Source organism: Amblyomma americanum, chromosome 2 (assembly GCF_052857255.1).
Source record: "Amblyomma americanum isolate KBUSLIRL-KWMA chromosome 2, ASM5285725v1, whole genome shotgun sequence".
Lineage (NCBI taxonomy): Eukaryota > Metazoa > Arthropoda > Arachnida > Ixodida > Ixodidae > Amblyomma > Amblyomma americanum.
Genome location: NC_135498.1, coordinates 44,102,370 through 44,117,976, shown reverse-complemented (window position 1 = coordinate 44,117,976; position 15,607 = coordinate 44,102,370). Strand labels below are relative to the sequence as shown.

Below are 15,607 nucleotides of genomic sequence, written 5' to 3'. Positions count from 1 at the left end.
CATATCTGGAACGTGAGCCTGTCTCACCATGTACTGTAGTGTGTAGGGAAGCGAACAGTACATCATCCAGAAATCGGCAGTCACTTCACGACAAACTCCGTGAGGAAAGCAGCACGACCCATAAACACACACAATATGTTTACGCAGAACACAGAGTACGGGCAGAAATAGAACCAAACGCGTTACAGATATCGTGGCAGCATTGCCTCTGTCCCAGTCAGTGTCCGTGTCCTGGACAAGTCGGTGTCCAGAGGCGTTGCGTTTGAAGGCAGCTTCCACAAAAATGATGCACGTCCTGAGCTGAACTGCAGAACACCAGTTAATTTCAGGGCACGACTTTTTTGCTGTCGCGGCCTTCTCACTAAGGGCACACGTTTTCTCACTGTATATACTTTCATCCAGTTTTGTAACGTCCCGGTAACTCGATTTAAAAAGTTCAGCGTCTACCGGCCGACCACAGCGCCCCCTTCCCACGGGGGCCGATAACTGTCGCGTGAACTTTGTAGGAGATACAAACGCTTACCGATATATACACATTTCAGGCATCACAATAGTTAAACTCTAAATATCCTTAAGCGGCATAGTTAAACATAGTCCTGCAACCAAAACACCAGACATTGGCTAATAAAAAAGAAGCAAAAACACCATAAAAGGGCGTTGTGCAATTATGTGTTGCCGCGAGGTTTCCATTTGCAGAATGTTGAAATGCAGAAAGGGGAAAAAAATAAAGTGCAGAAAGTTGGAGGAATCAAAGAAAGTGCTAACGTTCTTACAACGATTGCATTCATTTTTAGGTTTTTGGGTCTTGAAATAAAGTTTAAAAGCTATACACCTGGCTGTTCTTTTGGAGCCATGTAAAAATCGATAAAGAATAGAAAATAGGGGGAAAATGCAATTGAGGAGAATGCTTGGCTTGTAAACATTAAATTTAGCCATGACAACTTGCCACAAACAATACAGCTAACATTCATCGTTCTAACGGTATGCAAGGTAACGCCAATGAACGAATTATCAATACATGCATTTTATGCCCTCAAAAATATCTAGCTACATAGAAAACTCAAAGTGTAAAAAAATAGTGGGGAAAAATGAGGCAAGCAAGGAGAATGCTTGGCTTGTACACGTTAAATTTTGGCGCAATTGAACTTAGCGTAAGCGCAAGTTCATCTATATACGTTAAATCGAATTCACTACGAATGCACCTGCACTACAACATGCTTTGCGGCGTCAAAATAACGTCCGGTGCTGCGTCGTTGTCTAAAGCAGCCGCCAGGTGGAGCCTCCGTCGACGTTCGGCGCCACCACAGAGAGCGTCACAGAGATGACTACGAGGGCGGCCACCGAGGGCGCGGCGTGCGCTGTGCGGGTGGCTCCCATGCGGGTCATGAAGCGGAAGTTGCGGTACACGGCGCGCGTCTCGGCTCCCGTGGTGCTGGGCACAAGCTTGCGCACGTTCCCGGCCACGGTGGCCGAAGAGCAGGGCTGCGTCAGGAGCCGCCACTTGAGCTTGCGCAGTTCCGCTAGCTGCGCGGATACAGGATTGCCTTTGAGCGCGCTTTAATAGCACCAGGAATTAAAGTACAAAGCAGTACCCGCCGCTGTGGCTCAGTGGTTGGGGCGCTCGGCTACTGATCCGGAGTTCCCGGGTTCGAACCTGACCGCCGCGGCAGCGTTTTTATGGAGGCAATATGCTAAGGCGCCCGTGTGCTGTGCGATGTCAGTGCACGTTAAAGATCCCCAGGTGGTCGAAATTATTCCGGAGCCCTCCACTACGGCACCTCGCTCTTCCTTCTTTCCCCGTGTGCTGTGCGATGTCAGTGCACGTTAAAGATCCCCAGGTGGTCGAAATTATTCCGGAGCCCTCCACTACGGCACCTATTCTCCCTCTCTTCTTTCACTCCCTCCTTTATCCCTTCCCTTACGGCGCGGTTCAGGTGTCCAAAGATATATGAGACAGATACTGCGCCATTTCCTTTCCCCAAAAAACCAATTATTATTATTATTATTCACTCCCTCCTTTATCTCTTCCCTTACGGCGCGGTTCAGGTGTCCGCCGATATTTGAGACAGATACTGTGCCATTTCCTTTCCCCCCAAACCAATCTTTATTATTAAGTACAAAGAGTCGTTTAGGCTTTCAAACATGTCATATTGGAGGGCTGTGCATTAATCTAGACTACCTGTAGCTCTTTAAATAGACCGATATTTCAGTAGAAAGGTTTTTTTTTTTTGCATTTCGCCTATCACTCAAACAGAAAAGAGTCAAGAGAGAGCACTCCCTTCTATGAAAGAGAGTACGCTAGAGGCTCTTTTAACTCCCATGAAGACGTATTCGTGTTTAGAGTGCACATCGACAATGAAAAGTTGCTTCGGCAGGTGGACGCCACTGAGCAGTCACTGGTACTGACGGTACAGCTTGTACCGTCATGTGTAGTACAACAGGCACCAATAGTCCTGCGCCATTAGTAAGAGCGCTGTTTATACGTGGCAACAGGTATGGGCGGCAAGACTGCGCATTGAGTCCTGCGGGTAACAGCACTATAGTGAGAAAGTCTTGTTCCCTGAAATCACCAGCCGGTTAGGAAGAATTCAACTTTGACATAGCAGGCGAAATGAGTGAGGTTAAACGCAATATCCTATGTGTGTCTTTTGGGTAGAACACGCGGTACAAAGATAATTTGGTTCATTAGGACTGAATGTGCTCTGGTTATGCTGAAATGGCTACAATTAAAACCTTTCACAATTGTCACGCAGCTGTGTCTATTTTGCTGTTGTAACAAATGGCGAGAATTTTTTTCCACATTTATTAAGCGGTCATGTTCGCTGGTTTTATGTGCGTTCTGGCTTCTTTCGATAGCATAGCGGCTATACTTAAGAGGTTCCAAGGGAAATGATACTGATAGTGCTGCTGCCCTATACGTATCTTAATTATCGCGAGTGTTTCTATAGGACTCCGATTTATGGTTAAACCTAAGCGCTGCCCAATGCTGCGCATTTTTGCGATGAACTTGTGACCAATTTTACTTACTTGAGCATTTGAAAAAAAGGCTGTTTTTAGTATTTTCGAAGAGGTTCCAAGGGAAATGATACTGCCAGTGCTGCTGATCTATGCGTAGCTTAATTATCGCGAGTGTTTCTATAGGACTCCGATTTATGGTTAAACCTAAGCGCTGCTCAATACTGCGCATTTTTGCGATGAACTTGTGACCAATTTTTCTTACTTGAGCATTTGAAAAAAGGCTATTTTTAGTATTTTCGCCTTGCATTACCCAGCTTAAATCGAATGTGTATCAGGGAGTTGCCTTGCGTTCGTCGAAACATTTAGGTACATCGCAGTGCACTAGCATTCAAATAAACAAAGAACCTTGCTTCTCTGAAACTCACAACCCTTTCGCATCCTGCGTGTGTAAAATTACATCTATCTTCGGTATAATATGGGCACTGTGATATACAAAAGACACACCATTGTAGTGACGTGTAGTCCTTCTGGCAGCAGTAGCCCACCTTTTGAAGCTTTGTTTCGTTTCTGAAAGCGGCAGCTTCGGCCTTCTCTAACATTATAATTATAATTGGTTTTTTTTGGGGAAAGGAAATGGCGCAGTATCTGTCTCATATATCGTTGGGCACCTGAACCGCGCCGTAAGGGAAGGGATAAAGAAGGGAGTGAAAGAAGAAAGGAAGTGAGAGGTGCCGTAGTGGAGGGCTCCGGAATAATTTCGACCACCTGGGGATCTTTAACGTGCACTGACATCGCACAGCACATGGGCGCCTTAGCGTTTTTCCTCCATAAAAACGCAACCGCCGCGGTCGGGTTCGAACCCGGGAACTCCGGATCATATAATCATTAATTCATTAATACCTATGAGAGAAGGCCAATGCTGCCGCTTGCTTGCTTGTCTGGGCGTCTTAAGACGCTCAAGCAAGCGTGTTTTAGCTCAACCGTCTTTCGGCAGGACCTCGCCGCATTGCTGGGACAATGATTATTCGAGTGGCCTAGCTGGGCCTGATGTGCCGCCGAAACAAATAATCACTTAAAGGCGCTAGCTGTCACGTGACCAATGTACGGTAGGCCCGGCGCTGGGCGCTTTTATGATGGAGGTACTGTCCCTGGAGGTACTGGAACTCCCTTGGACGACCTGGGGACGTCCAATGAAGTTTCAGTGTCCATTGGGGTTATACACTCGTACCCCGTTAATGCGACCCCCATTAATATGGACCACTCGAATTGTGAACAGTTTCTCTGGGTACAAAGATATTTCGGTGTATTTGCGCCTCGTTAATATGGAAACTCGCTGTGCGGACAATGAACACGGTGAAAACGACCAGGCAACTTTGCGGTCAATGTTATTTTCGTCGTGTTAATATGGACAGCGATGAGAGCAAAATATTGACTGCATTAGACGTCTCGTTTCCTCCGCTTTGAATGTAGAACATTAGCTAAAGACAGCGCGAAAGTGAAAATGACTCTGTGATGCCGTTTTTTGTTGTTGTTTGTTCCCATGGTTGTGAGTGCGAAGGAGGTCACTGGAACTGCCTTGACATTTGTCGTATATACTGCAAGAATGCCTCTGCAGCTCCTGCCTCGTTGAAAGCTATGTTCGACAGACAGCTGTCAGGAAGGTGGATGCAAGACATGCACTAGCAGTCCGTTGGATGTGAAAATTCGTATTTGAAGAGACGTCGTCGCCGCGATGCATTGAGAGAGGAAAAGAAAAGGTGAAGTGACCCCAATTTCTACTGACCATACAATGGCACCTATAGCACTCGATGGCCATGGTGCTCTTACGGCATTCGAAATCTCATCATCGTCGTCGTCGTCGTAATTACAATCATCATCATCACTTTGTTTAATCAATGGGCGACCAGGATAACCCTCTTGGAACTCTTAAGTTTTTTCTAATTTCCTCTGACAGTCTTTTTTCTGTGAATGTTTTTATTTGCCATTCGTAATTACAGACGATTCGCTTTATGAACCCTTTTGCTCGAGAACCAAAGCATCCGTGTTAACTAGGCACGACTGCACACAGCTCTACACCCTAAACACGAATACGCCTTTATGGGTGTAAAAATGGAGTAAGGTGTCCTCTAGCAGATTCCCTTTTATGAAAGGGAGTGTCCTAGAGCCCAGCTTATTCCCATTTTTTACTCCTTTCTGTGCTGCTCTTCCCAGGACCCCCCGAGGAGAGAAGCCAAGGGTGTTTGTGCATTCGATCTGCCTTTCGCTGTCTGAACGTCACTCTGCAGCGGTGCGCCCACCTGGTCCTTGCCGATGTGCACGGAGCGGCTGAGCACGACGTTGATGACCCGCTCGGTGCAGGGCGGGAACGTGAGCGAGCCCGAGTAGAGGTAGTAGTTCTCGGTGCTGGACGGCGTGAAGAATGACATGAAGAACTTGGACACCGCCGCGGTCTCCTTGGGCGACGTCCCATTGGCGCCGGGCGCGTGAAGCTCGCGCACGGCCTTCATGAAGCCCGCCAGGTCGCTGTTGTTAGTTTCCGTCTCCTGTGCCGCGCGATAGATGGCACTGTTATAGCTGCTGTTGATGATGACAGCTAGCACGTCACTCGATAACGATAACGAAGTTCGATAACTTTCTCTCGTCGTCTATAACTTCACGTCGACATGGCCATCAACTAGGCAACTAAGTGGGCACCGCTCCGGTTCACGGGTTGTGCCAATAAAATCCATCCGTCCATCCGTCCATCCGTCCATCCATCCATCCATCCATCCATCCATCCATCCATCCATCCATCCGTCCGTCCGTCCGTCCGTCCGTCCGTCCATCCATCCATCCATCCATCCATCCATCCATCCATCCATCCATCCATCCATCCATCCATCCATCCATCCATCCATCCATCCATCCATCCATCCATCCATCCATCCATCCATCCATCCATCCATCCATCCATCCATCCATCCATCCATCCATCCATCCATCCATCCATCCATCCATCCATCCATCCAGTGTCTAAGCTGTTTGGTTATACTAGCTGTGAAACTCCCGACAGAGCAGGGGTATCGAAGATGACGCTCTGATCCGTCAAAAACTCGGAGGATAGATAAATGGATGAATGTTGAGAGAATTTCCCTTGAAGCGGTGTGGCGGTGAGGCCAGCATGCGTAGCACTTTTCTTTAATAGTACAGTTGCAGCCGGATATATCGAACTTGAAGGGAATCGCGAAATACTTCGACATAACCATAATTCGATACACGAAAAAGTTGACAAACGATTACGATAGCCGGTAATGCGTAATTTGAGCGCAGCTCTTGAAGGCTACCAGGTGGAGTGCTACGCCACCTGGCAGCGCCTGCTTCGCATCGAAGCCTCAGTGGACGGTTGCTTGGAACTAGCCACTGCACGCCATAACTTCGTAATATGTCTAATCCTGTTACCAGTACACGCACTACCAATAGAATAATCACGCATTATAATCACTCATTAAAATAAAGGTACAGTTGTTTTACGCGACGCTTACGGCCGTGAAGCACATCAGGCGAGGGCCGCGGCTAGGCTTTGTAGATTGGCTTCACTGCATCACAGAAATGTGGCGTGGAAAAATGAGTACAGTCGAAGTTCGTTATAACGAAACGGTGTATAAAGAAATAATGGATATAACGGAGGAATGACGATTCTCCTTGGAAGCTCGGTCAACACGGGCTATAACGAACTCTGTATATCTGAGGTCAACCTCAGGAGCTATACCCACGTTAGTCTCGTCATATGATTTCACAGCGCCAGCGCTGTCAGCAGGTACCCAATATCGCACAGCCAACCCGTCAAAGTGCGCGAAAAGCGATTGAAGAGTGCAATTAGGTGAAGCGCCACTTACAGGGGAGCGGCGCGCAGTTCGATATATCAAATGACCCGGGAAACTGAAGTTTTTTACGCTTTACGCTGGGATTGCGAAGGAATAATTATGTGTTCAATGCAGCGAATAATTCGGAATATCCGGGTTCGATATATCCAGGCTTGACTGTATTCCTCTAACCAGTCTTAAAAACTTGAAAGTAGATTCTAGAAATTCCCCTTTCTAAGTACAAATACCACTTACTTTTATGCTGCACTAGCTATGAATTTTGAACGTGCATCTTTAGGTCACTTGCTCGGTTTTAAGCCACCAGTCCTTCAAACATGTTTTAGAAGCATCTACTGCAGATGCATTTGCGTTACTTTCGTTATTTATCAACCCTAAGCTCTCGGGGATACTGACAGTGCCTGTGTTAACATCCGGATAGGTGCCGCGATATTATAGCAAAATATATTGTATTGTTTCTTCAGGTATTTCCACAAATTAGACACATGAAATCATCCTGGTTATATGTCTTTTTGCAGCTTCGCGTTCTAAAGCACCCTGATCTCGCTTCAGAGAGCAGGGTACTGCCTCTTGAATTATCATAGAACGATTCTCTCCTCAGCAGATTATCATGCCACCGGCGGCGTAAATGCTCTGTGCGGCTCAAAGCACGAGTACAATGGAGAAATAAGTTTCAGAGTGCCACCGATAGCTGATTGATCCGGCTCACAAGCAGCGTCACTATATGTCGATCTCCGGTACAACTATAGCCACTGTAAAGTCATGGCCGAATTCGGCATCGCAGTTTCATATCTGGTAGCACTCAACAACTGTGGCAAAGTTTTGATGTAACGGCCGTTATTTGTTGTCGCAACGTGGAAGGCAGTGAAATGACAGCGCACATTTCTATCCAGTTATCCAGTAAGGCCCTCCAGCCCCTATAGTGGCGTCAGTGGCCCCACGGAAGATTAGAGAGGCTGTGCGGTTTAAAAATGGTCTGAGTGCGGTCTATTTTCAGAGTCGAAAAGCATGCAAGAGGAAGTTAGAGCAGATGTCACGAAACGAGAAGCGACAGTTACCCCCCCCCCCCCCCCCCCCCATTCCCTTTCAATATAAGGGTGACACTAATTGTCGATAAAAGTGAGTCCGTGTGAGCTAAGCGTGACAGAGCTATAACGCTTACCCTGAAAAGGATGACGAGCGCCAGCAGGCCGTTGATTTCCTTGAGGCAGTTGACGGCGATGTTGGTCTCCGTGTAGTGGATCAGCTGCAGCTGCGGAAGTGACGCAAAGCGTGGCCGCCTCCAACAACGTTCTAAAGAAGAACAGCGTTAAAACAGTGCTCGAAACAGTCCTGCAGAGCATTGCCTATAGCGAGTCCAGAAGTGAACTCTGGGGATCATTCGCTGGAGGTTCGCGAGCAACAACCGCACCCAAAGTGTCGGGAAAATGGTTGGCACGCGCGCTCCATGCGACAAAAGACAGCAGGTCACCGTCCTCTCCCATCCCTTGAATAGACACACTTTTACAAATTACAAATAGAAAAAATTGATAAGAGAATTCGAGCTGAAGACACGTTAGTGGAAATCAAGATGAGAAAATAAACTTGGACGGGACATACAACATGGACATGTGATAACTGATCTCTGTATGGAAAATAATGTAGATTCCAACGAAAAGGAGACGCAGCCAAGGGAGAAAGAAAATCATCACGTGTGCAGACGAGCTGGCAAAATTTATTAGAATAGGGCGGCCAGCAGATAGCGCTCTGTGTGGCTATTTGGACTTGATACCTTGATACCTGACACTTTCAACACTTGATACTTTTTTGTAAAGGGCTTCACCCTACAGTGGAAAGCAGCGGGGCTGATTTATCCAAGGCATTGGGGTTTAGGGACAGTGAAGGGAAATCACATTTTAAGCTGGTAGAAGTAACCAAGCGAAGGTTATCTGATTAGTGGCTAAAATCAAGACAACACTAAAAATTTCACAAGTCATGGCTAGGTGGCTTGAGCCACCACCCGATTTAAAGGGTTCAGCCGTATCCATCCATCCGTCCACCCATGCACGTCGTTGGGAGGGGCTCGATCTCGACCTGTACTGGATGTTGCCTGCCTGCTCCAGCTGCTGCTGCTGATGACGATGATGTTATGACTTTAGATGCGCTCACCTCGGCCACGTTGTTCTGCTCGTCGATGTGATGCTCGGCGCCCTGACCGCTGCCGGTGCCGAAGTGCAGCACGCCCTGGATGAAGGTGTACTCGACCAGCAGGGGCCCCCCGTAGACCGCCACCCGCGAGTGGTTCGGGAAGACCATCACTGCACAGACCATCACCCACGCATAGAGTCGATCGCTCACTCTGACACTTGCTCTCTCAACTGTTGGTGAGCTCAGTCTTTGAGCTCCTTCCTTGTTTTCCAGTCCCACTTTATGACAATATGGGGCTGGTATTCCAGCCCTCCCCGCGGATGCGGCGTCACCACTTGCTAACTGCGCAGGGGTCCGTAATTGAGAGGACAAAGGGGGAGCGGCCACACGCGTACACTAATGTTATTCATTGCTCTTGCAAATGATACACGGACTGGGCGGGCTAGCGACACCGCACATAAACGAGGGAATCCTCGCAAGGAGAAGGCTATATACGAAAGAATGGCTTCCGAACTGACTGGCTTGGGGTACGGGCGCGACTACGGCTGCGCTGGCAGTGTGCGAAGGGTTATACCATACCTGCCGCACTCTTCGGGCAAAGCCATCTCCGGTAGTTGTAGGAGTAGAAAACATTTATTCACAAATACGTAGGATAAAGAGGAGGAAATACAGATTTTGCGGTGGAGTCCTTATTTCAGGACCCCAATGTCCACCGCAGCTGCTTTTGCTTGGGATAACAGATTACGCTGGGTCGCCAAATCAGAGCTGAGCAGGGCAAACTGTCACCCTTCATCGGATTGATGTTTGTCTAGTTCGGGGGGCTTGGGACCGGAGCAGCCCCATGTTACATGGTATGCTGTTGGAATTCCGCCGCACCGGGGGCAGATTCCGTCATATCTACCGGGGAAGATGATATCGGGAGCCTGCCGCGGGAGGCGGCTATAGCGTGCAGTCACTGCCGTTCGCTTCGCTGTCCGAAACCGGAAGAGCTTCATGTCTCTCCGCGGGAATGTGCGTAGACGTACAGGTGACACTACTGTCGGTACTTCCGCTTTCCACATGAAGAGGCTAATGCAGTCGAGCCCGGAATATGTAACCTCGATATTTCGAATTTTCGGAAATACTGAACACATAGATCAGTATATCGAACTCCAATTTCGCCGGTCGTTCGATATATCGAATTGAGCGCCGCGCCCCTCCAGTTGGCGCTTCTTCTAACAACTATGTACGATCACCATTCGCACGCGATGCCGCGTTAGCTGCGCGGCCTATTAGAAATCTAATGCTAGTCAGTAACAAGTTCAAAAAGCACCATCCGCTGCGGCCTCGATGAGAAGCAGGGCGGGCCTAGCAACACCCAGAGAAAGGTGCGCCGCCAACATGCCGGCGGCCGGCACATCGCTGCAAGTGCGCCACACGCGTAGGTGCAATATATTGTTGCTTCTAGGCTGCAGATAAGCTTAATTATTGCCATTTTTATATAAAAAATTATCGATGTATATAGAACTATTTGGCGACCTTCTTCTAGTTAGATATATATCCGGGTTCGAGGGGGATGGGGAGCAGATTTTCCACAACTTGGACGTCTCTTCCTGCACCCTATTTGCCAACTCACTCACTCCTTTACTTTCTTATGCGCCCACCCAACCTATCGCTCCTATAATTTCATATACACTCGCCCGTGCATTCGCCAAATCTCTCTGTAATTTCCTTGCACTCGTTCAGTTTCTTTCTTTTTCTTCAGTCACTCGTTCCACGACTAGCTTGTTTGTTTAAGACGTGCCTCGCTTTCTCAACGAATTTCTCTCTCGCTCGCTCTCTCGTACACTCATTCCTTCCTTCTTCCACTCACTCACTCGTTCACTCACTGAATCTGTCAAACATGTAGTCAAGGGTTTAACAGCATCCTATTCGGTCAGGAATCAGCGGCCGTTCTAAGGTCACTGACCAGTGTCATCAGGAAAGCAGTTCCATAGCTCTGGTCAGCGACCTTATGACTGCATGCATCAAAGAGCCCATCGTTTCTCTCACAGTTGGCTCCCCGGACCTCGACGTTCAGGACCATCTCGGTGTCGTAGTTGAAGAAGTTTATGGGCGCCATGTTCTTATAGGTCGACTGGAGAAAGCGCAGGTGCAGCGGAGACTGGGACTTGCCCTTGCAGTCCGGGTACTTGGCTGACCACGTCTCCTGCGCTGCACAATGCACGGGAAAAAAAAAAGCAGAGCGTGAGAAATTAGTCTGCGCCCGGAGCCTCAAACAGCACGCATGCGTGACTAGTGAATCAGGAAGGTGTGCTAAACGTTACGCATGCGACTTTCTCGTTCAGCGGAATTGCAGAATATAACATAGCACTGCGTATGTTTGCTGCGAAGTGGTGTGTGGCCATTCGTAAACACGGCATCCGCCGAGTCTCCTGCGGACAGCAGCTGTACTTTGGTCCTCTTTCCTTCCCATTGATGGAGCCACCAGTCGTGGGGTGAGGGGCTCGGAGGGACTCGTTTTTCGGCGCACGCGGTTCTGATTGACCCAGATCGCCGCAGCCTTCACAACGGTGCAAACGAATTTGTGAGATGCAGTATAATGGGTGGTGGCCTTGTAGAGGCTAGGGGGGTAAGAGCACTGCTTTCGCAGTAGACATACATAGTAGGCATACATACATACATACATACATACATACATACATACATACATACATACATACATACATACACATACATACATACATACGTACACACACACACACACACACATACATACATACACACACACACACACACACACACACACACACACACACACACACACACACACACACACACACACACACACACACACACACACACACACACACACACACACACACACACACACACACACACACACACACACACACACACACACACACACACACACACACACACACACACACACACACACATACATACATACATACATACATACATACATACATACTGACACGTGTCATTTATCTTTATCGGGCGACCACGTTTCGCCGCCTAACAAGTGTTATCGCACAGCGCGGGACGCGCCTGCATCTATCCGAAGTTTCTGGCAAGTCATCGATGCTTCTGTTCGCTGTCTGTTGTAGGCGAACCTTATGTTATCTGATTTCATCGCCTGACGCGAATGGTGTAGAACTTTGTGGAAGGCACGCGGGTCCCAACGATTAGTCTGGAACATTCGACGACTGCTATATAACAGCCGACGCGCTCGACCCGCGGATCAGATTTTCGGCGATCGCCGACCGTGCTCGCCGCTACCGTTGTGCTGTAAGTGTAGCCTCTTTTGTGGGCACAGGTTCGCCCAATAAAAGTTAGTTTTGTCTTTCACAGTATTGCTACTGTGTTCTTCAACGTCACCACCACGTGACAATACATACATACATACATACATACATACATACATACATACATACATACATACAGAACAAACAAACAAACAAACAAAAATGACAGGGCGATCATGAAAGCAGACGCGCGAAAGCAGCGATAGCTGTTGGGTTTACCCTCGATGATTACTTGGTGCTTTTCTCTAATGGATGCCTTTACAGGGTGGGTGGAGGTGGTGTGGGGAGGTGGCCGATGAGTCTTGTTTCTGGAGGCTTCACTCACCGAGGCTTCACCCCTATAACGCCGGCATTTTCGCCACTAGCAGTTGTTACCGCTATCGCAAGAAAGCAAGCAAACACGGAAAGCAAAAACGAAAGAAAAACATGCAAATAAGTTATGAGGTAATCGGGAGTGGAAACACGTTCGCTCAGCGAGTTGCGTTCGTCTACTCACTGTGTATGCTTGAGCTGATGCTGCAGTTCGAGGGAACAGAGTAGACCCAGTCGGTGACATGGCATTCTCGGAGACTCTCTGCATTGGCAAATAGCGCGTGACCCAGGGTCTGTGTGCATCACAGTCGGTGTCGGCGTTTATTAAGGGAGCCAGTGGCAACACAGGAAATCAAGAGACGAGTCGCTGAACATCGCAGCAGTGCGAGTCCTTAAAGTTGCGTTAGCGTATAGCCTGTATTCATCGCACTACAAAAGAAAGGGAACGTATTCCTAGCATGAAAACACTCAGCATATGGAGATCATGCCAAACAGCATTTCCCACAATGGAAGCTAGAAGGCGCAGGCGGAAGACGGGCAGATGATGAGGAAGTCAGGCATTTGAAAGAAACTGGGAACTCCGAGTGGTGCTGATTGAAAGGTGTATGAACACTTTTTCACCGACACAACATGTTGTTTTGTTCGAGAAAAAAAATAGGTTTGGTATCAACAACCGGATGTGAAACAATCGTGAACACAGAGTTATGGCCTGTTGGTTGGAAGACTATTTGTGAGTATTTATTGAATTTTAATCGAAGTATGAGGACAAAAGCACATTTTCATAGACTGTCACGCAACATTACGGCAGATGTTGAGTTCGAGGTAAATACTTATGTCTGTGTGGCATGCACGCCGGTGCGGGTAGACTTGACCTCACGCTCATTCCTTCTAAAACAGCATCCGCTGTGTGAGTGGGGCAGAGTTGCCCGGTTCTAGCATTTGTCAGCTTTTCAGCATAAGAAGGCAAAGAAGTTTTCCGTGACAAACTCACCTACGATAGCGGTGGGCTCGAAGTAGTTGTGGTTGTGCGGGGATCGAATTCCATGCATTCTCGCGAAAGGGCTGTAGTGGGCGTCTGTTGAGAGACGGGAGGAGCGACATAGTAGTGGTTACATTGAAGGTATAGGGAGAAAAAAAAAGTGTCAGTTTTTCAGAACTGGAGTTGAAGGCGGAACCGCCGCGGTGTCTCAGTGGTTAGGGCACTCGGCTACTGATCCGGGGTTCCCGGGCTCGAACCCGACCGCGGCGGCTGCGTTTTTATAGAGGCAAAACGCTAAGGAGCCCGTGTGCTGTGCGATGTCAGTGCATGTTAAAGATCCCCAGGTGGTCGAAATCATTCCAGAGCATTCCACTACGGCACCTTTTTCTTCCTTTTTTCTTTCACTCCCTCCTTTATCCCTTTGCCTTACGGCGCGGTTCAGGTGTCCGCCGAGATGTGAGACAGATACTGCGCCATTTCCTTTCCCCCCCAAAAAAACAATTATTATTATTATTAGTTGAAGACGGAGTGACAAAGGGCGTTGAATGCTAGAAACAGTTTGTGCGTACTTACAGCAAATATTTCGCGAGAAAAGCAGGGTGGTAACAGCCAGTTTCTAGAAAGAAAAATAACGATAATAATAAGGAGAGGAAAAAAAATTAAGCCGCATCCAAGAGGAAAAAGAAATAGCGTAATCTTCGGTATACAGTCCTCAGGGCTAGATTTTGGCTGAAATTTTGGTACATAGTCCGCGGGTGTCAGTGGTGCAATATGCACATTAATATTTAAGCCTGTGCACGCGCTGATTTGAGTGTTCCGGCCTGTCGGAGCAAAAAAAAAAAGTGTGTTGTTTCTAGGTCGAAAGAAGACTGGCCATTGCCTTTGGTATCTTCGCTATTACTCTCGATCTGGCACAGACGTTCTCAACCGGGTTTAAGCGCCATTGTCTTCTGCGCAGCTCCATGTGCTTCGACATTGAGATAGCGACCAGCGCCAGTAAGCGCGGGTGTAACCACTCAGTCAAGCGATGGTTACATAAGCACACCAGAAGTATCACAAAACTTCACGATAAAATCACGTATTGGATTTAATGCTATAGGCAACCTGCAATGAAGCTTACCAAGTCGATCGTAGCGCAGTAACACAGCCTAGCGAGAGGAGCAAGCATTTTTTCGTGCTCTTCCACACCCTTTGTCTGCGCGCATAGGCATGAGGTTCTTCGCTCTCTTAAAACCAAGCCTAGCGTGCGTCAGCTATCTGTTACGCCTAGAGAACCTAAGCAAGGAGCGTTATCTGCCAAACGCGCCCCTCTAATCGTTCAAAATACGCTCTCGCGTCTTTTGCAGTCCCTTCGGCTGACGGCAGCAGTGTTTAGGCGCTCATTGGAACAATTTACACCGCCTCATGTGCACTGCAGGTTGCCTGTACTGGACGATATCAAGAAAATAGTCCGCAAAGCTTAAAATTCCAGCGTTTATAAATTTTGGCTCCTCAGCCTCCAACGCAATGCCTGATTACTCACCCAGAGCCGCTGGACAACGGCCATGACTTGGTCCCTGTGTGCCACCATGGAGAGCCGAGGAGGAAAACCGAGCGTAGAGGACTTCGCGGCAGCTGAAGCTGCCGAGGAAGGCTTCGGGAGAAGCAGCCACCGCAGTGCCGCCGTCGGTAGAAGCAGGGGCAGCTGAAATATACGTGCTTCTGGAGAAAACGGACGACAAAAGTCGGGCCGACGGCAAGGGCTGGAACGCACGTTCTTGGCCTTCTTCTTCTTCTTCTTCTACTTCTTCTTCCTTTCGGCTTCCTTCTTTATTCCTCCGTAAACGGTTGCGTGCCTGGTGGGAGTGTGCAGAGGCAAGGATTGGAAAGTATATGACAGAAGATTTTAGCCTGCCGTTGCGCTCACGTTAGAGGTTTGCGGTGACTGTGCAGCATAAAACGAAGGTTTGAGTAGGGCTACTTGTACGATCGCTCGGGAGCCCGTTTCAATCAACCATTGTGAGACCAGCAGCACCTCAATTAGCCAGCGTCCTACTCTATAGACTTACATAGGCATTGGTCAG

The 15,607-nt window shown here is 48.3% G+C and overlaps 1 protein-coding gene across 1 annotated transcript; it reads right to left on the bottom strand.

The window, feature by feature from the left end:
• Positions 1-1,257: 1,257 nt before the first annotated feature.
• LOC144119662 (carbonic anhydrase 1-like) lies at positions 1,258-15,207 on the bottom strand. The gene is made up of 9 exons (XM_077652229.1): positions 15,067-15,207; positions 14,118-14,160; positions 13,557-13,640; positions 12,750-12,827; positions 10,977-11,138; positions 8,967-9,115; positions 7,981-8,070; positions 5,256-5,501; positions 1,258-1,524 (listed from the first exon to the last, which is right to left on the bottom strand). The coding sequence occupies exons 1-9, from the start codon at positions 15,112-15,114 to the stop codon at positions 1,258-1,260; spliced, it is 1,167 nt and encodes a 388-aa protein (XP_077508355.1). The 5' UTR covers positions 15,115-15,207.
• Positions 15,208-15,607: the final 400 nt, after the last annotated feature.